This window comes from Malaclemys terrapin, chromosome 1 (genome assembly GCF_027887155.1).
Source record: "Malaclemys terrapin pileata isolate rMalTer1 chromosome 1, rMalTer1.hap1, whole genome shotgun sequence".
In the NCBI taxonomy this organism is placed as follows: Eukaryota; Metazoa; Chordata; order Testudines; family Emydidae; genus Malaclemys; species Malaclemys terrapin.
The window spans coordinates 345,742,000-345,769,780 of NC_071505.1; the positions used below are offsets into that span (position 1 = coordinate 345,742,000).

At 59.9% G+C, this 27,781-nt stretch overlaps 2 protein-coding genes across 5 annotated transcripts in view; one reads left to right on the forward strand and one right to left on the reverse strand.

Annotated features, from left to right (window-relative positions):
* The window catches only part of NUMA1 (nuclear mitotic apparatus protein 1), a 74,325-nt gene extending 56,007 nt beyond the window's left edge, over positions 1 to 18,318 (forward strand). For 2 of the 4 annotated variants that reach the window (XM_054015935.1, XM_054015934.1), the window contains 13 exons: positions 29 to 3,652; positions 4,528 to 4,569; positions 7,001 to 7,069; positions 7,659 to 7,769; positions 7,863 to 8,081; positions 8,970 to 9,127; positions 9,394 to 9,643; positions 10,242 to 10,533; positions 10,890 to 11,026; positions 13,898 to 14,110; positions 14,752 to 14,859; positions 15,143 to 15,316; positions 16,455 to 18,318. In XM_054015935.1, coding sequence (XP_053871910.1) covers positions 29 to 3,652; positions 4,528 to 4,569; positions 7,001 to 7,069; positions 7,659 to 7,769; positions 7,863 to 8,081; positions 8,970 to 9,127; positions 9,394 to 9,643; positions 10,242 to 10,533; positions 10,890 to 11,026; positions 13,898 to 14,110; positions 14,752 to 14,859; positions 15,143 to 15,316; positions 16,455 to 16,490 — 5,433 coding nt within the window. In that variant the 3' untranslated portion in view covers positions 16,491 to 18,318. The remainder of the gene's footprint in view (positions 1 to 28; positions 3,653 to 4,527; positions 4,570 to 7,000; positions 7,070 to 7,658; positions 7,770 to 7,862; positions 8,082 to 8,969; positions 9,128 to 9,393; positions 9,644 to 10,241; positions 10,534 to 10,889; positions 11,027 to 13,897; positions 14,111 to 14,751; positions 14,860 to 15,142; positions 15,317 to 16,454) is intronic. The other 2 variants (XM_054015937.1, XM_054015936.1) reach the window with 2 other exon arrangements.
* A 799-nt stretch (positions 18,319 to 19,117) lies between these two features.
* On the reverse strand, positions 19,118 to 27,556 carry IL18BP (interleukin 18 binding protein). Its single transcript, XM_054015941.1, has 6 exons — positions 27,524 to 27,556; positions 26,111 to 26,179; positions 25,176 to 25,241; positions 24,382 to 24,511; positions 23,653 to 23,877; positions 19,118 to 19,732 (listed from the first exon to the last, which is right to left on the reverse strand). Exons 1-6 carry the CDS (start codon positions 27,552 to 27,554, stop codon positions 19,714 to 19,716), a joined length of 540 nt encoding a protein of 179 aa, XP_053871916.1. The 5' UTR covers positions 27,555 to 27,556; the 3' UTR covers positions 19,118 to 19,713.
* Positions 27,557 to 27,781: the final 225 nt, after the last annotated feature.

Sequence of the window (27,781 nt, forward strand, 5' to 3'; positions counted from 1 at the left end):
CTGATGAGTGTTTCCTTTCTCTCGTCAGCTTGAAGAGTTAAAGCATGAAGTGGCCAGCCTCTCTGCTAAAGGGATAGAGCTCCAAGCCACGATCCTTCAGCTGGAAGAGGAGAAGGGCCTCCGTGAGGCAGATCTTCAGTCTGAACGGAGCCGCTTTGAAGAGGAGAAACTTCAGCTCACGGGCCTCATCGCCAACCTCCAGAGCTCAGTCTCTGAGCTCCACCTGGCTAAAGAGAAGCTGGAGCAGGACTCCAGAGCGCAGGAGGAGTGCCTGACCGCCCAGGTAAACACACTCACCACAGAGATTGCTAAGCTAAACGGCTTCCTCCTCCAGAGGGACCAGGAGCTGGTGACTCTTCACCAGCAGGTGGAGGAGGAGAGGATTCAGAAGGGACAGCTGGTCGAAGATCTCCAGAAGCAAGAGCAGTCCTCCAGGGAGACCATCCAAGGACTGAGCCTCCAGGTGGACCAGCTCAGTGGCACCCTGAAGCACAGCGAGGAGAAGCTGGTGCAGTTCACCCAGCAGATGGAAGCTACAAGCGAAGGGGAAGCCAGACACCTGGCATCCTTGAGAGAAGAGCATGCGAAGGCCATGCAGGAAAGGGAGTCTGCCCTGCGTCAGCTACAGGAATCCCAGCAGGAACAGGAAGCGGAGCTGGCAGCCCTGACCGCTCAGCTGCAAACGTTGGAGAAAGCCAGAGACGCCAGCCAGGCCTCTGCCATAGAGATACAGAGGGAAAAGGCTGAATTGAGCCGGAGAGTCCAAGAGCTGGACGCCAGAGTCCTTGAACTCACTGCCCGGTGCTCGCAGAGCGAGGCCCAAGCAGCAGCTGCGGAGTCACTGAGAGCCCAGATCCAAGAACTAGAGAACCAGCTGAAAGACGGTCAGCAGAAACTCTCCGACAAGGAGCGGCTGGCCAAGGAAAACGCCCAGCTCCAAGAGCGGCTCCTGGCCATGGAAGAGTCGGTCCGGAACACAGAGGGGATCTTGGAGGATGAGAAGAGGAGAGCTTCAGAGACCCTTGAAGGGAATCTTAAAAGGATAACTGAGCTGGAGTCCAGAATGCAGCAGCTGGCAGAGCACAGAGATCAGGTTATGCAGGAGGTGGGCGAGGAGCAGGCTAAGAGACAAGCGCTCACGCTGCAGGTGCAGCAGCTGGGAGACGAATACAGGGCAAAGTCAGAGAGGCTGCAACGCCAGCTGGCAGAGATGTCTTCGGCCGCTAAAGGGGGTGAAGGAGAGCGTGAGAGGCTGGAAGAGGCAATAAAAGCTCTGAGTGGAGACCACAAACAGGCCTGCCAGCAGCTCCAGGCGGAGCAGGGCAAAGTGGCGGAGCTGGAGGCGCAGATGAAGCGCCTGACCACAGAGCAAGAAGAGAGGCTGGCACTGCTTCAGACTGACCTTGCCAGCGCCGTCGCACAGGTCAAGGAGAAGGAGAGCGTGGCGCTAAAACTCAGGGACGATCTCGCCTCTCTGCAGGAGAAGACAGCGGCGTCCCAGCAGGAAGCAGCTCAGCGCATAGCTCGGCTGGAGATGGATGCACAGAAGGCAGCTGAGGCACTCAAGGTTGTCACCAAGGAGTTGTCCGATGAAAGGCTCAGGACGACAGAGCTTGAAGCGACGGTGAAGCGTCTTGAGGAACAGAAGCGTGAGGAGCTGACAGCTACGGAGTCTGACCTCTCCAGAGCAGCGCTGGTTCTGAAGGAGAGAGAACTAGAAGCGGAGAAACTCTCTGGTGAGGTTAAGCTGCTGAGCGCTAGGCTGGAAGAAATGCTGCAGAAGCAGAAACAGGCGCTCGCTCTTCGAGACACGGAGATGAAGCATCTGACAGGGGAGATGGAGCAAGCCAAGGCAGACCTCACAGCAGAGAAAGCCAGCAAGGCAGAGCTGGAAGTCCAGCTGCAGAACTCCATCAATGAGCAAAGAGCCGAGCGTTCTGCTCACCAGCAGGAGCTGGCCAGGTCCCTGGAACTGATCGAGGAGAAGGAAGGGGAGCTGGACGAGCTCCGTCTGAAAAACGTCTCCCGTAACGAGGAGCTGAGAGACCTGCAGAAGACTGTTGTCAAGTTGAAAGGGGAGCTTGCCTCCGTGGAGGCACTGAAGGAGCGGGCGGCCAAGATGGAAAATGAGCTGCAGGGCTTCCTAGAGGTTGCCAGGACCCGAGAAGCCGAGATTGACAGCATCAAGTCCATTGTGTACTCCAAGGAGGTGTCTCTCAAAAGCTTGGAGGAGAAGATCCGACACACGGAGCAGGAATCCAGCTCCAGCCAAGACCTCTACCAGGAGAAGCTGAAGGAGAGCGAGATGCTCCACTCTGAAGTGGAGAAACTGGAGCAGAAGTGCAGGGAGCAGCGAGACACCATTGCCAGCCTAGAGAAAGCAGCAGCTCAAACTAAAGCAGCCACTTCGGAGCATCAGGAAGCCCAGCTGGAGGCCCTGAGGGGAGAGGTTACGCAGCAGAAGCAGAAGGTGTTGGAGCTGGAGAAACTCCTGGAAGCCTCTAGGTCAGCACAGGCTGGGCAAGACGGCACCCTAGAGATGCTGAAGAAAGAGCTCTTGGATAAGGGGAAAGAGCTGGCCCAGAGTAAAGACTCCATCGCCGCAGCAGAGAAGGAGCTGGCGTCTCTACGCTCTTCGGTTCAAGAGAAGGGCACGTCGGAAGACAGCTGGAAGGAACAAATTTCCCAGTGCTGTCAGGAAGTGGAGAGGAAAAACAGCCTGATTAGCAGCCTGGAGCAGGAGGTGTCCATCCTCCACCTGCAGGTCTTGGAGAAGGAGGGAGAGAGCAAGGAGTTGAAGCGCCTGATCATGGCGGAGTCGGAGAAGAGCAAGAAGCTGGAGGAGAGGCTGCGGGTGCTCCAGACTGAGACGGCCACTGCTGCTTCTCGAGCCGCAGAGAGATGCGCTCGGATGAAGGCCGAAGTTCAGGCCTACGAGGAGGAGACTGAGAAGCAGAGGCTGTCCATAGAGGCCCTGAAGAGGCAACTGAGCTCCCAAGGCGAATGCCAGGAGGAGCTCCGCCAAGAGGTGAAGGCCTGGCAGGAGAAGTGCTTCCAGAAGGAACAGCTCTTGTCCTCTCTGCAGCTAGAGCTCACGAATGCCCAAGCCTTGGTCGGGGAGCTGATGCCAGTGAAACGCCTCTACCAGCAGCAGCAGGCTGAGCAGTCCTCCCTGGAAAGCAAACACCGCGAAGAGCTGGAGCAGAGGCAGAAAGCAGCCGGTGCTCTGCAGGCAGAGCTGGCCAGAGCCAAGGGGGAGCTGGCAGATCGCACCTCCCTCAAGGAGAGGCTCTCCGAACAAGACCGCGCCGTGCAGCGGCTGCAGGGGGAGAACGCCAGCTACGCAGAGCGGCTCGCCGTGCTCCAGCGGGCCAACGCCCAGCTGATGGAGGAGCACCAAGTGCTCAGTGAGAAGTCCAGCCAAGGGCGGCGGACGTTGGATGCCGAGCTCAGCCAGATGAAGGAGCAGCACTGCCAGGAGATGGAGGCCCTCAAGGCGCAGTCTGAGAAACTGGTGGCTGGGAGCCAGCGAGAGGCTGAAGACGCTGTGAAGAAGCTGGAGGCCATGGCCAACAAGTACGAGAACGCCAAAGTCAGGGTCCTCGAGGAGAGGCAAAAGTTCCAGGAGGAGAGGCAGAAGCTGACAACTCAGGTAGGGCCCCCGCTCCGCGTTCTGCTCGGCTTGGGCTTGCCCGGGCCGAAGGCAGGAAGGGAGAAGGCTAGTGACCGAGAAGGGAAGGGCAAGTCCTGACTCGCCTACTAGGACTCCAGCGGTTTGGACGTGAAGCTGCCCTGGGTAGGACTCTGTCAGAGAGCTTTGGGGTCTGCTGTTAAAGGCCAACTGTACCCTCGTCTCCCCCCCCCCCCCAGCTAAGTGCTCCCCGAGGGTGTCAGGGTGGCCAGTTGGGAGTGGAGAAGGGAAACAAGTTTCTCCAGACCTGCAGCGAACGGTGCCCCTAAGCCTTGCCGGCCCCCACAAACAGCCCACTGAAGCCTCCTGGGCAAGTCCTTTGAGAGGTGGTCGAGCTGGTCGGCTGATTCCACTAGCTTGGCCGGTGACGCTGGCCTGGAAAGCAGCATCTCTGCTCCCGAGAGTTAATCTGTCCCTGCTGCTGGTCAGCTCTGCTGTGCAATTGCTCGAAGCACTGGTTAAGTTCCCGCTGAGCCAGTCGCACATGGATGTGATTTCAGAGGGATGGGGCCATTGGCACAGCAAAGCAGAGAGGCTGGTCCCCTCAATCTGATTCGTAGGGCCAGCAGGGCCCCTGGGTTAAGCTAGGCTGACCTTCTGCACAACACAGACTGGTTGGGATCTGGAGAGAGAACAGACTGGCACCCCTCTTGAGCTCTAGAGACCAACCATCCCTTTGCCGTAGCACCCAGATACCAAGGAGATGGGCGCAGTGTAAATCCCGCTGGAGATCCCCCTTGTAGAGGTTTAGCAGGGATGGTCTTGGTCGTAGGCGGTCTGTTTCTGGTGTGTGTGGTGTGTTCACTTGTGCCTTCGTTGCTCGCCCCGTTGTACAGGTGGAGCAGCTAGAGGTATTTCGGAAAGAACAAGCTAAGCAGGTAACGCATGCGAAGTGCCGGCTGCTTAAACGGTGACAGTGCATGATTCTAGCTGCTGCCGCTTCCCACCACCGCTGCCGTCTCCTGTTAACTGTTTGCAGTGGGGACGCTGGGCCTTCCCGGAGAACGAGCCGCGAACGCTGGTTTGCTCCACCGGGCTGCCCTCCCCGGAGCTGCGCATTCACCCCTGTGGGGGGAGGACCCAGGCCGTGAAATCTCTCCCCAAAACCTACCCATGTAACAGCCTAAAACGCTGCACGGAACCGCACTGTGCACAGGTCAGCGTGTCTTTCGTTCCCTCCTCTTCCCTTCCCCGCCACGGTAACAGCCACGCGCTGCACTGTGATCTGAACCGAGCAGCCAGGCATCTGCCTGGTATTCTCCACCCCCAGCAACCCTCTAAGGAGTGCGGGGACTCTGTGTCCTGCTCTGGCCGGCTGGGTATCGGCTCCACGGTGCTCCCACCCCTTTCTGCTCTCCCAAGCAGTGAGGCCGAGATGCGGATCCTACACCTCAAGTGAATCCAAACTGCTCAGTCAGGCGCTGGCTGGAGGTGGGGCTCTCAGAGAGCATCTCCCGCATGAGGCCTTAGCACAGATCGGCTCTGAAAAGTGACTACAAATGCCCCTGCCTGCTCTGTGTGCAGCGTCAGAGTTGCTGGTGCACCACCCCAGAGCTGGTACTAAGCTCTAGGCCCAGTGAGGGCAGAGGTGTAACTTGGGGCGGGCTATGACCTGGTGCTGATGTGTGAGCAGGGCGGGTTGCAGCGTGGCATGTAGGAAAGAATATGGGAAGACAAACATGAAACCCCTCCCATGGTGCCATCTTGGTCCCTTTTCCGGGTAGAATTGCACCACCAGCCCTGTGTACCTTGCTTGGGTGCTTATACGCTGCATGCAAAGGGACTGCATGGCCACTAGGCGTCTGTTTCATAGAGGAGGGTCTCTGGCTGCTGGGAGACGGGGCTGGGGCTGGATCCTTGCCCCTTATCCTCTGGAGTGCTCTGGCCCACCTTGTTACTGGGCCACGCACCCGCCCCTGCTAAGAAGCTGCAGGCTGGGAGAACCAACCCTACGCGTCCCAGAGGGCGGCTGCTTGTAGAATGCGGTGGCCCAGTATCCAAACTGATCTACAGATGTTAACAGCTGCCGATGCTGGGCTCCCTCTGTTGGGGTCATGCAAGTTACCTTCACGTTGATGCCAAGCCTGAGCCTCTTCAGCCCCTTCTTGACTTGGGATCTCTCAGCCCGGTGCCGTGCAAACCAGATACAGCTTTCCTCCAAAACCAGCACCTCGGAGAACATCCCCACGTGGCTCGTACCTGTGCGGGTGATCATCCACAAGACACCCAAAAAAGCCCCATTGATTTGGGTTCAAGACAAATGCAAGGAGGAGGACTCTTGGATTCCAAGGCCAGAAGGGATGACTGTGATCACCCAGTCTGTAGAACCCAGGCCAGAGACCTGCCCCACAATAATTCCTAGAGCAGGTCTCTCAGCAAAACGTTCAAGGGTTGATCTTGATTTTAAAATGGTCCGTGATGGAGACTCCACCACGACCTTTAGTCAATTGTTCCGGTGGTTAAAATGGCCTTGCATCCTCCCCTCCTGTTGGTGCTTGGACGGCAAACAGTTGGCAACGGAGACAAGCGCTGGAGCTTAGAGCTGCGGGGAGGGGGGCATTGCTTGTTTTTTCTTGCATCTAATGCCTTAATTCCTTGCTCGGGTTTCTCGTGCCCCTAATTGTCTTGGCTTAAGAGACCTTGTTTGCTTCTAGCATGTAGCTGCTCTCCTGCCTGCGTCAAGCAAACCCTTCTTCCGTGGCAGACTAACTTAAGCCAGTTGTGAGCTGTCTGCTTGGAGAAGCCACTAACCAATCCCGGGGTTGCTTTGGCCTGGCTGTGAGGAGTGTCTGCGCTGGGTTCTGAGGATGGCTATACTGCCTCTGCTGGCGAAAGGGTGGGAATGCGCATCTGTAAAGGGCCTGGGGCCTGGGATGCCCCTGAAACATTCCTCCAGGGGGGATTCGTTGAAGGAATATGTCCACACGATGGCCGGTGCTGACCAGGTCTCGCAACGCTGGTTAATCCCTGGAGCTGTTCTGTGACAGGCGATCGGGGAGGTCAGGACTAAGGAATCGAAGCAATGGCACTAGCCACGCCCTCTGCTTTCCTCCCCTTTCGAGATCTAGCAGGACCCTAGGGCTCCTCCAAGCTCACGCAATGAGGGTTTCCATTGCTAGGTGACTTGGCACCTGCTTTCCCCGGGCATTAAGGCTCAGCTGTCTGGAGGCCCTACAGTCCGTGGGCTTGCGGGAAGTGCATTGGCGCACTGTGGCAAGGAGGGGAATCCTGGGCATCCGAAGGGGTGGTGCTGCCTTTAGAGGGAAGGCTCCAAGCGGCTGGTGTAACTACTCTCCTGTTCCCTGCTAGGTGGAGGAGCTGCATAAAAAGCTGACCCAGAACGAAAAAGCCACCCGATCCCAGCAGGAGAAAGCGAAGGTACCGTGGCGGAGGTGGGAGGAGGACTGCATGGCCAGGGCAGTGTTTAATCTTGGGGACCAACCTGCCCAACTCAAGGCCACATAGGGGGCTTGCTGGGACCCCCAAGGGCTGCGCTGAGCTTGTGTATAATAGAGGGGGTGACCACAGACCGCTCGAGTACAACGCCTGCAGTGTGCCGTCCAGCTGACCAGAGGGCCCCTCCGCTGCAGGTGGAATACAGGGGACCTGTGTTCGGTGAGATGAGGTTAGATGCACGGGAGAGCTGCAGGAGCCTCGTTTCGGCCACATCTGCCCTGTAAAACTTCCCTGCCATGGCAGCCAGTCTTCCGAGGGGAGGAACGTGAGGGCCAATGGGCTGCATCTGCTGTCGGCCCTCTCTGCAGGTGCGCAAATGCCGATCTGGGACTTTGGATTGTGCTGCTGGTGCACCAAGTCCCTCGGTGTCCTCCTCAGCAATCAGCGGCCACCCCCCTTCGGAAGCATGGCCAAAGAGCTGTGTCCGTGATGCAGGTGGAGCCTGGGGTGACTTAGAAGCACTTGGGCTCCATTCAATTCTTGCTCTTCCCATCTCCCTCGGGCTCGGCAGGTGCGGGAAGGGGAGCTCCAGGCAGAGGCCGATCGCCAGCAGGTGAAGATCTCGGAGCTGCAGGAGCAGCTGGCCCAGAAGGAGAAGGCTGCAGAGCACTATAAAGGGCAGGTATGCATAGCTGGCTCCCTCGGCAGGGGCCCATCATTGTTTCCCGTGGACGCTGGAAGGCGGCGGTGGCTTGACTGTCTCCTGTCCTGCCAGGTGGAGAAGGCAAAAACTTTCTATGAGGCGAAGAAGCAGCAGAACCAAGACCTGGCGGAGAAGCTGAAGGGGATGGAGCAGCTGCAGAAGGAGAACAATGACCTCAAGGCTGAGTCGGAGCGGCTGGCCAAGGAGCTGCAGCAATCCATCCTGCAGGCCAAGGAGTCGGAGCTCAGCTGCAGGAACCTGACCAGCCAGGTCCGCAGCCTGGAGGCGCAGGTACGGGGATGCTGCACCTTGCGGGGAGTCGGGGGGGGGGCGGTGTCAGAGATCTGGCTCCCTTCAGTCCACCCTTACAAGCACCCCGGCTTAGGCTCTGGAGCCCATCCATCACTGGTGGGGAGAGTGGTGCATGGTGCTTCGTGCTACCCTACAGGATGAGCCGAGAAGCAAACGTGCTGGTTACCCCAGGCGTTGGCTCAGCAGAGAGCCGGGGTTTTAACGGTGATGGAGTGTTTTGTTGGGGTACTGCGGCTGTCCGGCCTCCATCTTCACCCCGCTTCTCAAGCAGCAACTGCCTACGGTCTTCACCAACTCCTCCCTCCGCTGGAGATCCTCTCTGCGGCAGAGCTATTGCAGCCATCGCCCGGGAGTGATCAGCTGGCCCAGCTAATGTTGCTGAGGGTGGGGGGAAGGGACAGCAAAAAGGGCTGTTAGCGGTGGACCTACCGCTGCACAAGGCAGGGCACGGCAGTCACACAAGAACCTGCGCACGCAGCCGGAGACCGTAATGCAGTAACCTTCCAGCCCGTCAGCTGGAGCTCAAAGTACTTCACAAACTAGTGAATTAGGCCTCATGACTGAGAGGGAGAAGACTTGGGGGAGGAACTGAGCTACAGGGGGGAAGTGATTTCCCCGAGGTCACCCCAAGCTGGAAAGGGAACCCAGCCCCTTTGAGCCCCAGCCCGTTGCTTTTGACAAATCCCCCTTGAGTCAGGCTGTGTTCCCCAGGGTTTCTTGCCACCTCTCCAGAGTCCGTTCCTGGAGCAGAAGTGGGTTTCTGTTGCACGTGTGCTGCGTGTCCAGTCCGACTCTTGGCCGGCCCTTGGTCCCCCAGCTTCACCCGGGCGGTGCAGCCTGCCTCACCGTGCCATTCCTCCCCGCCAGGTGGAGTTTGCCGATCGCCAGTTACGGGAGCTTGGCAAGTTCCAGGTGGCTACGGATACGCTGAAGAGCCGGAAGACCTTCCGTCAGAACCCAGCTGACGTCAGCACAGACAGCCTGGACCTGAGCGGTGATGAGATGCTGCCGCTCAACTCCACCAGGTACCTCTTCCCCCACCCCGGGGCAGCCTAGAGCAGCTGGGCCCAGGCTCCGAAGTTCCCAGGGCCTCCAATGGGGGAGGGAGTTAGAGGCGATATCCTTCAGCTGGGACCCTTCCTGCCCAGCTCTGCAAGTTCGATCCTGGGGCCGGCATTTCTCGGCCAGCCTGGTAAATGCAGGTCAGGTGTCCGTGCCTAGCTTGTGCTCTGAGCCGTCTGGAGCGGACAGGGCACCGTGACGCGCTGCATTCGCCTTTGCCCCGTCTCAGCAGGAAGCCTGGCCGATCCCAGTCGGAAACCTCGGCCATGCCGGGCAGCGTGGAATCGCTCACATCCCAACGGCTGCCTCGTAAAGTTGAGTCTCTGGAGAGCCTCTATTTTACCCCCATCCCCACCCGCACGCAGTCCAAACTGGAGAGCAGCATTGGCTCCCTGGGCGACCTGTCCATCGACTCGGGCTGCAAGACCCGTTCGGCTCGCCGGCGCACCACGCAAATCATCAACATCACCATGACGAAAGTAACCCCGGGTCCTTGGCGAGGGGAGGGGGGCAGGGACCTCCGAGCCCAGTAGAGCAAGGGATCAGGGCTGCGCTGGGGACAGGTGCATCTGAAGATGCTTCTGCTTCATCACACCCTCCGCTCTTCCAGCTAGCAACACCAGAGGCAGGAGGCCCGTGGCGTGTTAGCATGGGAGCTCCTCAGACCTCTCCGCTCCAGAGGCCAACCCAGGTGTCGGGCCCTCATCCCACCAGGCTTGGCCGAGTCCAGCCCTGAGCTGCTCTTGGCCTCATTGCAGAGGGGGGGCTCTTGAGTCATGGCCCCGTGGACAGCCGCAGAGGAGCCGTCTGAGTGGGGAGCCCCCTCTTGTAGTGAGTGGCGGGGATGGAGTGGTTTGTCTGTCCCCCCTTGTGTCCCTCCCCCCCCACACACACACACCCCCGATCTCTCCCGTGCCCACCAGTGGCAGGGGAGGCAGCTGGGTCCATAGCAGGCCATTGCTGGGGGGCTGGTGCAGGCTGTCCCGAGCTTTGCCCGCCCACCCACCCACGTTGAGGGGGCTCTGCTTCTGGGGAGGGCTCGAGGTGGCTGATCCTCCTTGTGTTCTAACACGTCAGAAACAGGCCGAGGCAGAGGAACCAGACAGCGCCAACGCGTCCTTCTACAGCGTGCAGTCGGCCCAGGCCCACCAGAACGCCCCTGCACAGAACCCCGCCAGGAGCAGGCTGCGCTCGGCCGCCTCCACCCGCTCCGTCGCCAGCTGCCGCTCTCAGGAATCCCTCGCTGGGCTGGGAGCTGCCTCTCCCGAGGAGACCCCGGGCAACCCTGCACTGCTTAATCTACCCGGCTACCGGCCTGCCACCCGCAGCTCCTTGAGGCGCTCTCAGGCGGGCAGCAGTTCCAGCCTCAGTAAGTTCATGGCCTGGGGGGCAGGGGGCGGGGGCAGTGCAGTGAATGAGGCAGGCAGCCTCTTTCTCGCCTCCGGAGCATGTTTATCCATTTGAGCCTCCGCCGAGGGGAGTCTAGTCTGGGCTGCGGGTGCAGCAGGTGAGCAGTAGGGTGCAGAGGCTGTGCGGGGGCCAGGGCTGCGGGGCAGGATCAGGGTAGACCAGCAGAGCTGGGAGCGGGAAGCTCGCCCTGTAGTCTGTGTGCGAAGGCGCCCCCCCCGGCTGCGACGTTAGTGTGGCCCCAGTGGGGTCTCCCAGTGGGTCTTTCAGCTCAGACTCACTAGTGCTCCCACCTCTGCCCCCTGCCCTGGTCTTTAGGCCGCAGCAGCTTCTATCTGGGCACCTGTCAGGATGAGCCGGATCCGCTGGACGATTGGAACCGCATTGCCGAGCTGCAGCAGCGCAACCGGGTGTGTCCTCCCCACATGAAGACCTGCTACCCCCTGGAGTCTAGGGTAAGAGCTGGAGAGGAGATGGCAAATCCTCCGCCAGAGAAACAAACCACTGACTTACCTGCCCGAAGATCCCTCCACTCCAGGGCCAGGCCAGACCACCTGGCTCACCCAGCTACCCTCCCGCTGCAGTCAGCATGTGCCCCCCGCTGGTGGGCACTCAGCAGTCTGTGGCCTGCCAGCGGTCTGTGAAGAGACTTTCCTGGTAGGTCCCCCATGGCAGTGTCTTGAACGAAGCAGTGGGTGGGCCGGGGAGGTTGGAGGCCCATGAGAAGTAGCAGAAATCTGCAGGAGGGAAGGGACCCACCACGCCCTACTGCCACCCGTGCTTAGCACTTCCTTTCTTAGCCTCAACCGTTGGCACAAGCTCCCTTCCTTTGTTCAGTTGCTTCCCCTGGCTGGTGCTTGTGGCCTGCAGCCATGTTCTTCCAGATCGCGTCAGTTCAGTGCCCTTCGCCTCTCCTCTCAGGGGCCCTGTGGAGTGCTGACCAGTCCACCCTCTCCCCCCGCTCTGGGGGTAGGTAGCTGTTAGCCCGCTGGCAGTGAGACCCGCTGGTTGGGGCTGCACCCTGGGTTCTATTCCGAACTCTGCAACTAACTGTCACCGTCCGTGCCACGGTTCCACGTCTGTAACGGGGTGATATGATGTAGCGAGGATGGAGAAATCCATTAACGACTAGTGCGCTGATACCAGGGCAACAGGCTCCCAGACTTTACGAGATGTGACAAGAGGCAGGAGCTGCGACGTGACTTGCCCGAGATGTTGGGTGAGCGTCGGAGCAGGTAGCCGAGCTCTGGCTCTCAGACCTGTATTTACCTGTGAGCCTGTCGCTTCAGTGCTGGATTTATCAGCAGTCTGAGCACCTGCTAACTGGATCTGACTCGGGCAGTTGCGGCTGGGATGGAGACTAAAGATAATCTAGGCCTGGCCCAACACCTAAATGAATACCGTGCCTCAGTTTTTAATGAGGAGCGTAGGGGTAGCAGCAGGGCGGCTAATGGAAACGAGCATATGGAAGTAGAAATTACCACATCCGAGGTGAAAGTCAAACTCATTTTAATGGGACCAAATCAGGGGCCCAGGTAATCTCCACCCGAGAATGTCAAAGGAACTGGCACGTGACATTGCAAGCCCAATAGCAAGGATTTTTAGTGACTCTGTAAACTCGGGGTACTACCCAATGACTGGAGAATTGCTAATATGGTACCTATTTTTATAAAGCAGGTCGGGGGGGGGGGGGAGGAAGGGATCCAAGTAACTACAGGCCCGTTAGTTTGACATCAATTGTATGCAAGGTCTTGGAACAAATCGTAAACGAGAAAGTAGCTAGGGACATAGAGGTAAACGGTAATTGGGATAAAAATACAACATGGTTTTAAAAAAGGAAGATTGTGCCAGACCAACCAGATCTCTCTGAGAAGAGAACTGATTTTTTTAGACAATGGATCTACTGCATTTCCTAGCTACCTGGGTGTCAGCAAGGCATTGGATACAGTTCCACATGGGAAATTAAATTATTAGTTATATTGGAGAAGATGGGGATTAATATGAGAATTTAAAGGTGGGTACAGAACTGGTTAAAGGGGAGACCACCAGGGGTCATTCTGAAAGGTGAACTGTCAGGCTGGAGGGAGATTATTGGCAGAGTTCTGCAGGGATCAGTCTTGGGACTGATCTTATTTAGGCTTTTCATTCATGACCTCGACACAGATGTTGGAGTGTGCTAATAAAATGTGCAGATGGCACAAAGGTGGGAGGTATGACCGGTACGGAGGAGAACAGGAGTGTTGTATAAGATCTGGACAACCTTGAAAACTGGAGTAATGAAAGTGAATAGTGCAAAGTGCAAGGTCATGCACTGAGGGACTAACAACAAGAAGTTTTACTACTGTAAGCTGGAGACGTTTCAGTTGGAAGTGACCGAGGAGGAGAAAGACGTGGGTGGATAGGCCGATCACAGGATGACTATGAGCCACCAATGTGATGTGGCTGCGAACAAGGCTAATGCAGTCCTAGGACGCATCAGGCAAGCTATTTTCAGTAGCGACAGGGAAGTGTTATTGCTGTTGTTCAAGGCACTGGTGAGACCTCATCTGGATACCGGGTGCAGTTCTGGTCTCCCGTGTTTAAGAAGGATAAATTCAAACTGGAACAGGTGCAGAGAAGGGCTACTAGGATGATCCGAGGAATGGAAAACCTGCCTTCCGAGGGGAGACTCAAGGAGCTTGGCTTGTTGTTCAACTGTTGACTTGTTTAAGGAAGGCTGAGGGGGGCTATGATCGCTCTCTATAAATACATCAGAGGGATAAACACCAGGGAGGGAGGGATGGAAGTTATTTAAGTGAAGCTCCAATGTGGACACAAGAACAAACAGATAGAAACTGGTCATCAACAAGTTGAGACTCGGAATTAGATGGTTTCTAACCATCAGAGGAGTGAAGTTCTGAAACAGCCTTGCAAGGGGAGCAGTGGGGGGCAAAAAACAAAAACCTAACGGGCTTGAAGACTGAGCTTGATAAGTTTACGGAGGGGCTGCCTGCCTACAGTGGCATGTGGCCCCCCGTGACAGCTAGTAGTAAAAATTCCCAGTGGCCAGGGATGGGGCATTAGATGGGGAGGGCTCTGAGTTACTACAGAGAATTTTTTCCCGGGTGTCTTTAAATCAAGATCTGAGGACGTCAGTAACTCAGCCAGAGGTTCGGGTCTATTACGGGAGCGGGTGGGCGAGGTTCTGTGGCCTGCGATGTGCAGGAGGTCAGACTAGATGATCACGCTGGTCCCTTCTGGCCTTAGTCTGAGACTGAGGTGCGTGAGAACGTGTTTGCGGCAGGCAGCGCGTCACCAGTCTCCTGTCTGTGCCTGCGTTTCCCCAGCCCTCCCAGTCCCTGACCGTCATCACGGACGAGGAGATGAAGACGGGCGACCCGAAGGAGACGCTGCGCCGGGCCAGCATGCAGCCCTCGCAGATCGAGAGCGCAGCCGCCCGTCGCAGCACCCTCAGCACCGGCTGGGCAGGAGGCATCGCCACGCGGCAGCAGAGGAAGCGCAGTTCAGACGAATCTCACCAGGGCCCAGACACCCCGGAGGTGAGTGCCCAGCTGAGCCCTGCCCCGCTCGCTGTATGAGTGAGCCAAGGGGCTAGTGCTGGTCCGTTGACTTTCATGAGCACGCAGCGCAGGAAGGGGTGAGGCTGCGATGGGCTCGCTGTGGGGGGGTTCGGGTCCTGGGGGTCAGGGCTGCGTAGCTGGCAGCACGGAGGGCACTCCTGCTGATGCCCCACAGCGTAACAGCTCCTGCCGGGGTCAGAGTGGCTGCTAGCTCCTGCTCCGAGCAGGCCCAAGCGAGGGGAGCTCTCCTTTCGCACACACCCATTTAAACAGCCCCCAAAGTGCGGAGGGACCGGGGTGTGAGGCGTGTGGCTGCCTGGGGTGGGAATGCTCTTCCTGGGCAGGCAGCAGATGGAGAGATCTCTAGCAGGGAATACAAATACCAGCTGGGGGATTCCCAAGCCCTGGGCCTGCTGTCTGCACTCCAGCAGCGCTGCAGAACCCTCCTCCTTCCTCCAGTCGTCTCTGGTGCGGTCGGCTCCCCCTGGAGGATGGGGCACGTGCAGCGTCTCCTCCTGGCCCGGATGCACGTCCCCGCTGCAATAATGCGCGCTCTCCTCTGCCGCTGCTGGGCTGGGGAACAGCCAGCCAAGGTCCCAGCTCTGACTCTCTCCCTCCAGTCCAAGAAGCCAACCAGCTGCTTCCCACGGCCCCAGACGCCCAGAGAGCGGAACGAGGAGCGCAAGCGTGGCGGCAGGAAGGGCGAGCCCCAAGCGACTGGCAAGCAGGTGAGCAACTCTTCCGTGCCCCCGGAGCTGACATGGCTTGAGGCCCGGGGACATGGCTGGTTAGCAAGGGGGGTTCGGGGTCAGGATCGAGGGCGTCCTCCCAGCTGAGGGGGGATGGGCCGCCGCACCATGCCCTGCTCCGGACTCCGGCCAGCAGCTAGAGCGTCCGTCCCTTCCACGGCTTGCTGGGAGCGAAGTGACTCTCCAGGCCGGTGGGGCCCTGCCGTGCCATGTGCAAAGCCCCAGCCCTCCACTGCCCGGCTCTCTCTCTCTCTCCCCGCAGCCCGACCGGCGCCAGTCCATGGCCTTCAGCATCCTGAACACCCCCAAGAAGCTGGGCAGCAGCCTCCTGCGCCGGGGCACCAACCGGAAAACGACGCCCAAAACCTCGCCCCGTGGCAGCGCTCGGCGGTCCCCCAGGATAGCCACGGCCAAGTCGCCCAAGGGGAAGGGCAAGGTATGGAGCAGGGAGTCTCCCCACCCCCCGCCTTGGGCTGGCGGTCCCTGTAGGCCGTCCGTTGTTCCTGGCCAGGAGCCGTTCGGTCTAGCCTGATCTCCTGCAGATCCCAAGCCAGAGCACGTCCCCCGGGTACCCCTGTACTGAGCCCGGCTGGCACTGCCCAGAGCCCTGCACGCCCCCCGCTCCCATGGGAGTTAATTGATGTGCAGCTGCTGGCGGGACGCAGCTGGAGCGGTGTCAGAGCACCCCCTGCTGGGCACAGCGCTCCAAAGCCAAGCGCTGCAGGCCGGGGGGCTGAACGGTCCGTGCCTGGACACTGACTGGGGAGCGACGGTGTCTTGGCTTTCCCGTCACAGACCAGGAGGCACGGCCTCGCGCGGTGCAGGGCTGGGTTAACACACACTGCCAGGAGCTGGCTGTTTGGGGTGGGACCTTTCACAGACCTTCGCGGCTGGTCCCGTGGCGAGGCAGCAAAGCCCCGTTTCCCTGAGCGTTGCAGGACTCCCCGGCTGCCTGAGCCGCCCGCCAGGCTAGAGGTTCAGTGAGGGGCCGGGCTGCTGATTGCGAGCAGTGTGGGCAGCACTGTCTCTAGGGGACCCAGGGGTCACCCCTCCTTCCCCCCCCGAATGCACTAGTCTCTGGCTGATAGTGTGGGGGGCCTGCCCTTGTCACGTACGAGCAGCCAGGTGGCCGGTCCCTCCCTTGCCGGGCTCTCACTGTGGGCTGTGGTGACACTGGCTTAAAGATGGACTCAGCCCATGGACCAGCTGGTAACTCCCTCCCCTGCTGCTGACCCCACCTGGGGGGGACGGGACCTCTGCTTCCCAGCCTGCCCCTGCACCGAAGCCAGTCCACGGCTGGTGGCTGCGGGCCCTGGGGTGGCCTGTGCATGGATCCCTCTGCCTGGAGCGAGGGGAACTGGCCTCTCCTGGTTTTCCCTTTATCCTGCGTCCGCCTGGCAGGGGAGACTTTGGTTGGTGAACATCCGTGCCCAGGTCTCTGGCTGCCTTACCCTTTAACCCTCTGTCCTTCAGCTGCCCCCCCCCCCCCGAAGGCCTGGCACACCCACTGACCTGCAGTCGCTCTTGAGGGGCCCCCCAGTGCTGAGACTAACGAGATTGTCTGTTCCCTGCAGGCCAGCCGCAAGTCACCCAAGAACATGAAATTCTAACTCTCCTGGCCGAGCCCCGCTCTGTGCTGGGTCTGCCGGGGGCGAAGCTATCCCGACAGCGCCATCCTGCTATGAGCTGCTCCATCCGCCACTTTGGATCAAGCTTTTGCCCTTTCTCTCCCTCCCTGCTCTGAAGCCATCGGTGTGTTCCCGTAAGACCCCGGTCCCAGGGCAGAGCTGGGCAGCGCAGCTGGTACCCGAGTGCTTGGGGAGGACTTCCAGGGACTGAGTCTGCTCGCTGGGCACGCTGCCAACGGAGGAGCTCTTCGGAGCTGGGGCAGGAAAACCTGGGCGCTTCCCTGCGGGTGGTGAGCTGGCTGGGGAGGTGGAAGGGGGATCCTGGAGAGAGGGGAGAGCTCCCCAGTGAGCCCTGAGCAGAGCCTGCAGGAAAGGACCCCACCCTTTGAGGTGTGGCCGTGGGCTATCTCCTGCTGTAGGCCAGCTGGGGGGTTCAGCAGCCATGTTCCCCCTTCCCGAACTCCTGACGTGCCCCCTTCCCCCCACGGCTGGGCTCCCCGGGCTCCCCTTCCCCTCCAGCTTAGCCAGCCCCCCGCAGAGCACAGAGGTACCTCACGCAGCCCATGGGCTCTCACTTCTCCCCATGGAGAACACCAAAGGAACCGCTCGGAGTGGGTCGCTGACCCGCCTGGGGATGTGCGTAGCTCGGACTCTGGGGACGGGAGGCACCATTGGCTCTTAATTGGCTTAGTGGGGAGTGAGGGTTCTTACGGGGTCTCTCTTGCATGTAACTCTAGTTTGGGTTGTTCCCTGCAGGGGGCTGCCTTCCTCAAACACTAGCATCCGGCCGGGGCAGGGAAGTGGGGACTGCAACCGTGTGGCACTAGCGGCGTGTTTCCTATGGGGTTTGGGCACAAGGATTATGGCCAGGGGAATTCCTCCGTATCATTCTGATCACACCCGTCCGTGGGGCACTGATCAGCTTCTTGTAGGCCCTGCACTGGGCATAGGGAGGGCAGCCGGGGTCCCTGGCCCAGGGCAGGTGGGGGTGGAGGTGCTTCCTCCACTGTACAGACGGGGTGGGGGTCCAGCAGACAGCGTCCCCTCCCCCTCAGCTGTGTTGTTTTGGGTTGTATTGTAGCCAGCTGGGGCTGCCCTGCGAGGTGGGAAACAGGCCAGGGCCGGGCTGTTGCGTAGGTGGGCTCTGCCCCAGCCCAGGCTTAGCGCCGCTGGGCTAGGAGGGGTCCCACAGCCAAGGCCAGCTGGCGTGGTGGGGGCTGCCAGGGGAGCTGGGCGTGTGCAGCCCGGGGAGTGGGCGTCTGACCCCCGCAGAGCTGGATGGCCCACGCCCCGTGTCCATTGCAAGGCAGGGCAGGGTTTTAGACTCGGCTCCCAGGGCGAGCTCTGCTGTATCCCCTTGTGGAGCCCCCACCTCACCTTGCGCTCAGTCCCCCTGAGCTAACGAACCGGGACTTGCTTCCTGGAGCCCAGGTTACAATGGGCTGGGCCTCAGCAGCTGTGTTAGCCCCCCCGCCCCCCCACGGTTTATCATGGTTGAAAGTTGCTCTTCTGAGGCCTGCAAAGTCTCTGGCAGCTGAGAGGAGCGGCTGGGCTGGGTCAGTGCCGGGTGGCGGGACGGGGCTGCGGGGCGCTGGCAGAGCTGGCTGGGAGGCTGCGCCCACTGCCCCGCCTGGCTGGGGCTCCCTCATTTCTACAGACGCGGTAATGACGTCTCGAATCCTCTTGGCTTTCCGGGGGGCCGTGCCGGGAGGGGACCCGCCGAGCGCTCAGCTGAGGCTGTCTGGATGTCAGTGGAATGTGTCATTTTTAAACCCTTTCTACTTGTAAATAAACTGTATTTTTCTCCTGACGGCTGCTTCCGAGGCCTCGTTTTGTCTCGAGTGAGTTCCTGCCCCCAGAGCAGCCCCTGCCTGGGGCTGGCCAGGCCCAGAGAGCCACCGGTGCAGGCGGGAGCTGAAGGCTTGTCTCCCAGACCCAGCGACCACGGCCGGCTGGCTGCTCTCGGCTGCAGCGCCGCCTGCTGGAACCTGCAGGCGGCTTCACCCGTGCAGAGGGCTGCAGTCTGCTGGGCACACACGGGGTGAGCCCTGCTGCTGGCACGAGGGTGAGGGGGGCGCACAACCCCCTCCATGGAGCGAGCGGCTTCTGCATGTCAGCAACCTGTTTGCCCTTTCCTACCGTCCCACGCACCTACCTCCTCTCCAGCCCGTCCCCACTCCAGGAGCTCACAGCCTGTCTCCCCTCCCCATCACACCCAGACACCAGCACCCATCCGGGTGTCCCTCACCGGAGTCTCAGGCCTGCTGCTTCTATAATGGCTGAGTTAAGGAGCCCTCTCCTCACCCAGCTGCATCTCCCCCAGCCCCTCCTCCTGCACCCTTCCCTGTGGCCTCCCCTCACCCGTCGCATTCTCCCAGAGCTGCCCTCTGGCTCGCACCATTGGCTTCCCCCTCCATCCTGTTCAAGCTGCTCCTCTTCCCCCTCTGGCACTTCCTGCCCCCCCAATTGCTCTGTCCCCTCTGTTCTGCAAGCCTTCACCCCCAAACGTCTTGGCCCCCCTGCCCTGACCCACAAGGCCGCTCCCCTCTCTGCCTCTCCCTCCAAGACGGTGGCTGAGATGGCTACAAGAAACTGGCCCAGCCAGCGCAGAGCGTTGTATTTTTATTTAATAGAAACAGTGTGAAGTGGGAGGAGAGCTGGCAGCAAGAGGCCCGTGGTTGCTGGGCTCCCAGCCCCTGCCCAAAGCAGGTGCTGCCCTCCTGGACGTGTAATGGGCAGGGCATTGCTGGCAGCTGTCGAAGGGACCCTGCCCCCTTCAGTTGTAGGCTGGGCTGGCAGCAGGGGGCGGCTTTGGTCACCCCACTTCACTAGGGGAGAGAGTGACCCTGCCAGAGCGGTGGAAGAGGGATGGGGTGGGGGGCAAACGTGGGCCTTTCCCAGCCCCGTTACCGCCGCCTTGGGCCCGTGTCCAGAGGGCAAGTCCTCCGGGAGCCTCCCCCACCAGTGTAATGTGTCTGGGGTGGGGAATGTAACAGACAAGCAGAGGGCTGGGGCTATATCCAGCCCTAGGCCTCCGGGGCAGCCGAGCCATGGCCCGGCCGGGCGGCAAGCAGACACAGGAAGAACAGAGGGGGCAGGGGAGGGCAGCTCAGCTGTGTTGGCCATGGAGGGAGGCTGGCATGGCCTTGGCAGCCGTAGGCCCAGTATCGGTGCCTCTCGCAAGCCGGCGCTGTTGTCCCCACGCTCAGTCCGTGCTCTCGGTGCTGGAGAAAGCCAAAGTGCGGTTAGTGCCAGGCTGGCAGGTGCCTGCCGTTCCCGCCCAGGGGCCCTGCAGAGTGATGGTGCCCCCCCCCCCCCGGGCTCCAGCAGCTTTTGGGGTGCAGGCTGATTCCCTGCACTCTGAACGAGCCCCTTGCTTTGCCCACCAGTAACATGCAGCTGTCACTGGGGTGGAACCCAGCAGCTCTCCACCCGCTCACAGCGAAGAGAAGGGGTGGGGCTGTGGCAGCACCGTGCTTCCCTCTGGGGAAGTGCTGTACAGCTGAGAGTGGGGCGGGGGCTGGGCCTTGGTGGCTCCAACCCCTTAAGAACATAATGTCCAGACTGGGTCCGACCAAAGGTGCATCTAGCCCAGTATCCTGTCTTCCGACAGTGGCCAATGCCAGGTGCCCCAGAGGGAATGAACAGAACAAGGAATCATCAAGTGATCCACCCCTGTCGCCCATTCCCAGCTTCTGGCAAACAGAGGCTAGAGACACCATCCCTGCCCATCCTGGCTAATAGCCATTGATGGACCTGTCCTCCATGAGTTTATCTAGTTCTTTTTTGAACCCTGTTATAGTCTTGGCCTTCACAACATCCTCTGGCAAGGAGTTCCACAGGTTCACTGCATTGTGTGAAGAAATACTTCCTTCTGTTTGTTTTAAACCTGCTGCCTTTATTTCATTTGGTGACCCCTGGTTCTTGTGTTATGAGAAGGAGTAAATCACATTTCCTGATTTACTGTCTTCATGCCTGTCATGATTTTATAGACCTCTATCATATCCTCCCTTAATCTTCTCTTTTCCAACCTGAAAAGTCCCAGTCTTATTAATCTCTCCTCCTACAGAAGCTGTTCCATACCCCTCATCATTTTGTTGCCCTTTTCTGAACTTTTTCCAATTCCAATACATCTTTTTTGAGATGGGGCGACCACATCTGCACGCAGTATTCAAGGGGTAGGCGTACCATGGATTTATATAGAGGCAATATGATATTTTCTGTCTTCTTATCTATCCCTTTCTTGATGATTCCTAACATTCTGATCACGTTTTTGAGTAGGGTTACCATCTTTGAACATTCAAAAAAGAGGACACTCCATGGGGGGGGGGGGGTAACCTTCGCTGGTGCAGCTGCCCTCCCAGATGTTTTTAGATATTTAAATAGGGTTACCATACGTCTGTATTTTCCCGGGAGGAATTTTTAAAAATTCCTCCCGGACGGCGATTTAAGAACCAAAAAGCCTGACCAGTCCAGGAAAATATGGACGTATGGTAATCCTACCTAAAGTTCTTTTCTAAAAAGATGGGCCTGAACTAGAAATGAGCCCTGTTTCACATGTATGGGTCCCAGGTGCTCCCTGCCCCTGTCATTGAAGCAGGTGTGCAGCGTTACTACCCTGGGAACTGCAGGGCACCAGTGGATGTGGGGTGGGCTGCAGACAGGGGTGTGGGGGTGGCTGCAGGCAGGGCAGGGGGTGCAGAGCTGGCTGGACATGAGGGGGTGGGGCTGGCTGGAGGCAGGGCAGAGGGTGTGGTGTGGGGCTGTGGGCAGGGGGTGTGGCAGGGCTGGCTGCGGGCAGGGTGGTGGGTACTCACGGGGAGAGCAGCTCGGGGTAGGGTGACCAGACAGCAAGTATGAAAAATTGGGACAGGGGCTGGGGGGGGGGGGTAATAGGAGCCTATATAAGAAAAAGACCCCAAAATCGGGACTGTCCCTATAAAATCGGGACATCTGGTCACCCTTGCTCGGGGCAGCAGCGCACGGGGCAGCCTGAGCGGAGCAGCAGGACTCAGCCCAGGCCAGCAGAGCAGCGGGACCCCCAGGGCCAGGGGAGCAACACCACAACAGGGCCCATGCCCAGGGTCAGGCGGGGGCCCGCATGGCTCCCACAGCGCCGTGCCCCTGGCTGGGGTGGGGCCGGAAGAGGAATGACATCACTTCCTGGCCGGCCGGAGCCCATCAAAGCCGTAGTGCCCCCTCGCACAGCGGTAGGGTTACCATATTTCAGCAAGAAAAAAAGAGGACGGGAGGAGCCCCGCCCCTGCCCCTCCCACTTCCCGCCCCCCCAGAACCCCCAACCCTCCCCCCGTTCCTTGTCCCCTGACTGCCCCCTCCTGGGACCCCTGCCCCTAACTGCCCCCCAGGACTCCACTCCCTATCTAAGCCTCCCTGCCTCTTGTCCCCTGACTGCCCCAACCCTTATCCACACCCCCACCCCCAGACAGACCCCTGGGACTCCCACGCCCCATCCAACCACTCCCCACCCCCTGACAGCCCCCCCCCAGAACTCCCAACCCATCTAAACCCCTCTGCTCCCTGTCCCCTGACTGCTCCGATCCATCTCCCCACCCCTGCCCCCTGACAGCCCCCCCCAGAACGCCCAACCCATCTAAACCCCTCTGCTCCCTGTCCCCTGACTGCTCCGATCCCTCTCCCCACTCCTGCCCCCTGACAGCCCCCCCCAGAACTCCCAGCCCCCTACCCCCCCGCTCCTTGTCCCCTGACTGCCCCCTCCTGGGACCCCTGCTCCTAACTGCCCTCCAGAACCCCACCCCCTACCTAAGCCTCCCTGTTCCTTGTCCCCTAACTGCCCCCTCCTAAGACCCCCCCCCAACTGCCCCCCAGGACCCTACCCCCTACCTGTACCCTGACTGCCCAAAACTTTCTCCACTCCCCCCAAAAAGCCCCCCCCGTTTCTTGACTGCCCCCTCCAGAACCTTCCTGCCCCCGGTCCCCCTTACCCTGCTGCTCAGAACAGGGTGTTGGGCTCTGTGCGAGCCGGACACGTGGCTGAGCTCCCCAGCACAACAAAACCCGGTCTGGCCCTGCACAACAAAACCCGGTCTGGCCCTGCACAACAAAACCCGGTCCCTGGCCCTGCACAACAAAACCCGGTCTGGCCCTGCACAGTGCTGCCGGACTGGGCTGCAAGGGAGCTGCCGGCTCAGAATGCAGGGCGGATCCGGCTCCTCTACAGCTGCTCCTGAGTCCAGCCCGGGACTTCCCTGCAGCCCTCCCAGCCGCTCGCTCTGCTCTGCCAGGGGAGAGGGAAATCCCGGACATTGTGAGTGCTTTACAAATTCCCCCCGGACGCTATTTTTAGCACAAAAAGGAGGACATGTCCGGGTAAATCCGGACGAATGGTAACCCTACACAGCGGGGGGAAGCGGGTTACACGTTTGGCCGGGGCCAGGCGAGCATCCCAGACACGCAGCTCCTGCTGGGAACTCTAGGCTGACCGTGCCTCCCTATTTTCCCCGACATGTTTGGCTTTTTGGAAATTCCTCCCGGACGGTGATTTGAGAACCAAAAAGCCGGACATGTCTGGGAAAATACGGATGTATGGTAACCCTATTTTGACTGCTGGTGTTTTCAGAGAACTGTCCTCAATGACTCCAAGATCTCTTTCTTGAGTGGTAACAGCTCATTTAGACCCCATCATTTTGTATGTATAGTTGGGATTATGTTTTTCAATGTGCATTACTTTGCATTTATCAACATTGAATTTCATCGGCCACGTTGCTGCCCAGTCACCCAGTTTTGTGAGATCCCTTTGTCGCTCTTCACAGTCTGTCTGGGACTTAACTATCTTGAGTAGTTTTGTGTCATCTGCAAACTTTGTCACCTTGCTGTTTACCCCTTTTTCCAGATCATTTATGACTATGTTGAATAGGACTGGGCCCAGTAGAGACCCCTAGGGGACACTACTATTGACCTCTCTCCATTCTGAAACCTGACCTTTTATTCCTACCCTTTGTTTCCTATCTTTTAATCAGTTCCCGCTAAGTGAGGGGACCTTCCCTCTTCTCCCATGACCGCTTACTTTGCTTAAGAGCCTTTGGTGAGTGACCTTGTCAGAGGCTTTGCAATGTGGTCGGCCCATGCCCATGCCCCCCTCCGCATAGCCATTAAGGGCTCTCACCGGTCCATGGTGGGGGTGCTCTCTGGGGTCTGGACATCCTGCCTTGTCTCCTGCTGCGGCTCGGAGATCTGTGCTGGCCGTTCAGGGTCCCAGTGGACAAGCACCTTTTCGAGCCCGGCCGGGTTCCTCACCATGCACAGGAACGAGGTGCTCCAGTCCCTCCAGGAGAAGGAGCGGAAGTGCAGCTCCCGGGTCAGGAGGACCTTGGTGCCCCGGAGCTCCCTTCTGTGAGGGAAGAGGCAGGGGCCGATGAGCTGGCTGGAGTGCTTGACTGGGTGTCAGCGAGGGCCCCGGAGAGCTGTCATGGGCCTAAACAGCCGCTAGGTGTCACCCTCCCCCCACCCCAGAAACAGCTGCAGGGGAGCGAGGGGGTGAAGCCAGGGGCACTGCACTGCACCAGGGCTCTGATTCTCAGCTGCAGCGCAGCCCCCTCCTGGCTGTGAACGACAGGGCTCAGCGCCGCTGGGCACCTTCACGGGCAACCCCCGAGCCCGGACGCTGCCGAACTGATCCTTTAGCTCCAGCGGTGGGACCCAAGTCCTTGGCCCGAGCTTCTCCCTCCCCAAACTACCACTGCTCAGAGCCTGTCCCTGCCAGAGCCCTGGATCCAAAGGGGTGAGCTCCTGGGGGAAGGGGCTGGAGCCAGGGCCAGGCCCCGAGCCAGCCCCGCTGCAGGCTATCCCTGTGCTGTCGGGCTCTCCACCCTGGGAGCTGGGGGCATTTACTCACACGACGTCCCCTTTGCTCACTGCCCCGTCCGGGTACCGGTCCTCCACGAAGGAGCCGTTTGCCAGCCAGTAGATGAGCGTCATCCTCGGGAAGGAGCTCTGAGCCTGGCAGGTGACACTGAAGCGTTTCCCTGGACAAGGAGGCAAAGCGCCAGGAAGCTGCGACGTCAGGGGCCAAGGCAAGGGCATGTCCCCGTCAGGGCCTGGCTCTGGGGTCTCCTGGCGGCAGTGGGACAACAGCCCCGCCTGCCAGGGGAACATCGCCATGGGAACTGTGTCCCCACCAGCGCATACATCGCCATGGGAACTGCATCCCTGCTGGGGGGAACATCACCAGGGCAACTGCATCTCCATGGGGTGGGCCCCGCTCCTGGAGGGAACACCAGCCCTGCTCGGAGATCCCAGAGCCCCCCCGGGGGCTGGACACACAGTGCCTGGACACCCTCATGCTGCTCAAACCAGGGTCTCTCCTTTAGTCTGGCTGGGCCCCGTGGAATTGCTACAGGTGCAGAGTGTCTGGTGTGCGAGTGGGAGTCAGGGCTGCTGGCCTCCCCCCGTGTACGCTGGGCTCGGCCCAGGCCCTACCTGCCCCCAGCCCCTCGCTGGCACTGCACTGGGGCTAGTGAGCACGGCTGGGAGGCGGTGTCCGGCGTCGCCCTGCCCCCAGCTCACTGCGGCTTGAATAAAGCTGGGGGACGGCAGGGCCACGTGTGCTACCCCGAGCTGCTGTGATTGATTCCCCCCCACGCCCGCACAGTGCCCGCTGTGCGTAGCTGGACAGAGAACATCAATTACCTAGGGTGGGACTTTTCACGGGCTTCAGGGGGCTGATGATCTCTGGGCGCAGGCTGGAAGCCGCATCTGAAAGCAGAAGGGTTTAGGGAAAGGCAGTGGCGGGGGGGTTCCCTGGAGCACAGACTGGCACCTGGGCAGTGCACAAACAACACGAAGGAGGGCAGAGCACTTGCTACACATGGGGAAACTGAGGCACGGAGCTATCACGTGACCAGCTGTGTGGTGATAGACTAAATTTGGCAGAGGCAGCAGTAGAGCCTCCAAGTCCAGGCTCCCAGCCAGGCCTCAGGCCGGTGGCTGCCGTACACGTTGCAGGGGTCCCAGCCCTCCTCACAGCAAGAAACAGAGCTCAGAAATGATGAACGTTGCCAGGGGACAGCAACATGGACACAACTTGGTGGGGAGAGGGGTGGAGGGGGAGCTGAACCCTTCCTTTTAAAGCCAATGAACTGGTCCCTCAAGCCCCCACGCGTTAGAGTGTTGGCACAGCAGCTACTTTTTAACCTGTGGAACTCACTGCTGCAGGAGATTATTGATGGGAATTCATAGAGTTTTAAGGCCAGAAGGCACTAGTTCTGCTCATCTAGCCTGCCCCTCCCCACCCCAGCTGACACAGGCCAGAGAGCTCATCCCCCCCGCCCCCGGGCCCAGTAATGTGTGGCTCACGGAGGGATAGTCTTGATTAGCCTCCAGGTGCTGGAAAAGTCAAACAGGTTAGACAGCTCCAGTAAAAGCACCACCCTTCGGGGTGGGGGGTGGGGGTGAGTGAGAGCAGCATTTGCAGGGGCCTGGGGACCATGGCAGAGTTGCAGCACACGGAGAGCTCACACCGTCCGTCTGTCCTCACCCCACTACACCGGAATGGGGACAGAGCTGTTTGTCCCACATGTTCACGAGCACAAGGACCCTACGCTGCCCAGCCGCCCTCGCCTTACCTGAGCTCTGGAAGTGGCTGCAGCCGCAGAGGAGGACTAGAGGGAGCCAGGGAACAGCTCCCATCACACCTGGGAGCACAAGAGAAGGCAGCATTAGCATGGGTGGGGTGGGGAATGGGAGCAGCCCCCCCGCCCACGGGGCGCTCCGAGCCACAGCGCCCCACCTAGAGGCAGGGGGGAATTAGCCCGTTTCTACGGGGGGGCAGCCTGGGTTCTCATCCTGCCTCTGCTACTGCCTGGCTGTGTAATCCTTCCCCTCACTGTGCCTCAGTTTCCCCAACTGTACAATGGGGTAATGATACAACAGGGGGCTCCATGCTCTGCGGCTGGGGCTCAGCTTGCTAACAGGTACCATAAATACCCTCGGCCCCCAGCCTTGCATTCACCCTGCTGCTCCTTTCCTCTGCCTCACCCCCACCCCCAGGCTCCGTCCCAGCACTGTGCCCCCTACTGGCTGCCCCAGGCTCTTACCCTCCAGACACAGGTGAGCGACACAGGACAGAGCCTCAAAGGACCGAAATCAACAACAGCTCGGCACCTGAACCCCTTGGAGGCTCTGGACCATGCAACCAAAGCAGCCACCTGCCTCCCCGCCCCGACACCCCCCCACCTTCGCGGCTGTTGGGCCTCACGCTCGGGCTGCGTGCAGGGCAGGGGATGGAGAGATCCCCTCAAAGGCCTCACGGCTGAGCCTGTCCCCCCCAAACCAAACTGCAGGAACAAGGGGGCCAGGAACACTTCCCCCAGCCCCATCACTCTTGCCTTTCAGAGGAGTTTGGCACCGTAAGATTTCCCTGCCGCCCCCCAGCTCCCGCATTGGAGCACAGTCACTGACCACCTATAATCCCCCATTTCACACAGAGGGAAACTGAGGCACAGCAGGATGGGAGAGGCAGCATGGCTAGAGCACTGGGCTGGCAGTCAGGGGTCTATTCCCGCCTCTGCCCACTCACTGCCCATTGGTGCCTTAGTTTCCCCTCCCACTTTTGCTTGGAAGCTCTGGGGGGCAGGGACCCTGGCATGCAGCACTGAGTGCAACCACTGCGCTGACCCCACGAGCAATTAAGCGCCGTGGCAAAGGCCAAAGCCAGGCAGTGCCGGCTGGAACTGACCCGCCAGCTCCCCAGGCCAACCGCAAAAGCGCCCGTCCCAGCCTGCCTGGCAGCGAGACAGAAAGTCACCAGCCCGTGTTAGAGCCACTAAGGTTTTTTTTTTTGCGGGGGTGGGGGGCCTCTGCTCTGGGGACCCCCCTACATCAACATCTCATGTTGGGGGGGGATCCCAAGAATGGAGCCCCCAGCAAATCAGCCTCTTTGGGGCAGGCTGACAAAAAAGCTGCCTTGAAAGGAAACATACCAGGTGCCTCCCCCCATCCACCCACCCATGCCCCCAGTGCGAGCAGCTGCTCCTTACCTAGACGTCTGCGGGCTGCGGCTGGGTCCATCCTGTCAGGCTGGGCTGTCTGCCCGGAGCCGCTCGGGGAGGAAGTATTTATCCTGTGGGTCGCTCAGCAGGGGGAAGTCCCCAGCCACTCCTAGAGCGGGGAGGGGATGTGTGTGTGGGGGGGTTGTGTGTCACACATGGCGTGTGTGTGGGAGTTCTCTGATCACCTTTGACACAATCCCCACACAGCGGTAGGACACCCAGCCCCACCCCCCTGGACCTAATGGC

Excerpts from the sequence above, each read along its gene's own strand:
- IL18BP (XM_054015941.1), bottom strand. The coding sequence starts at position 27,554 with ATGGACCCAGCCGCAGCCCGCAGACGTCTAG. Across the intron at positions 26,180-27,523 it reads CGCAGCCCGCAGACGTCTAG|GTGTGATGGGAGCTGTTCCC; the intron begins GTAAGGAGCAGC and ends TTGTGCTCCCAG. Across the intron at positions 25,242-26,110 it reads CAGCCACTTCCAGAGCTCAG|ATGCGGCTTCCAGCCTGCGC; the intron begins GTAAGGCGAGGG and ends TTCTGCTTTCAG.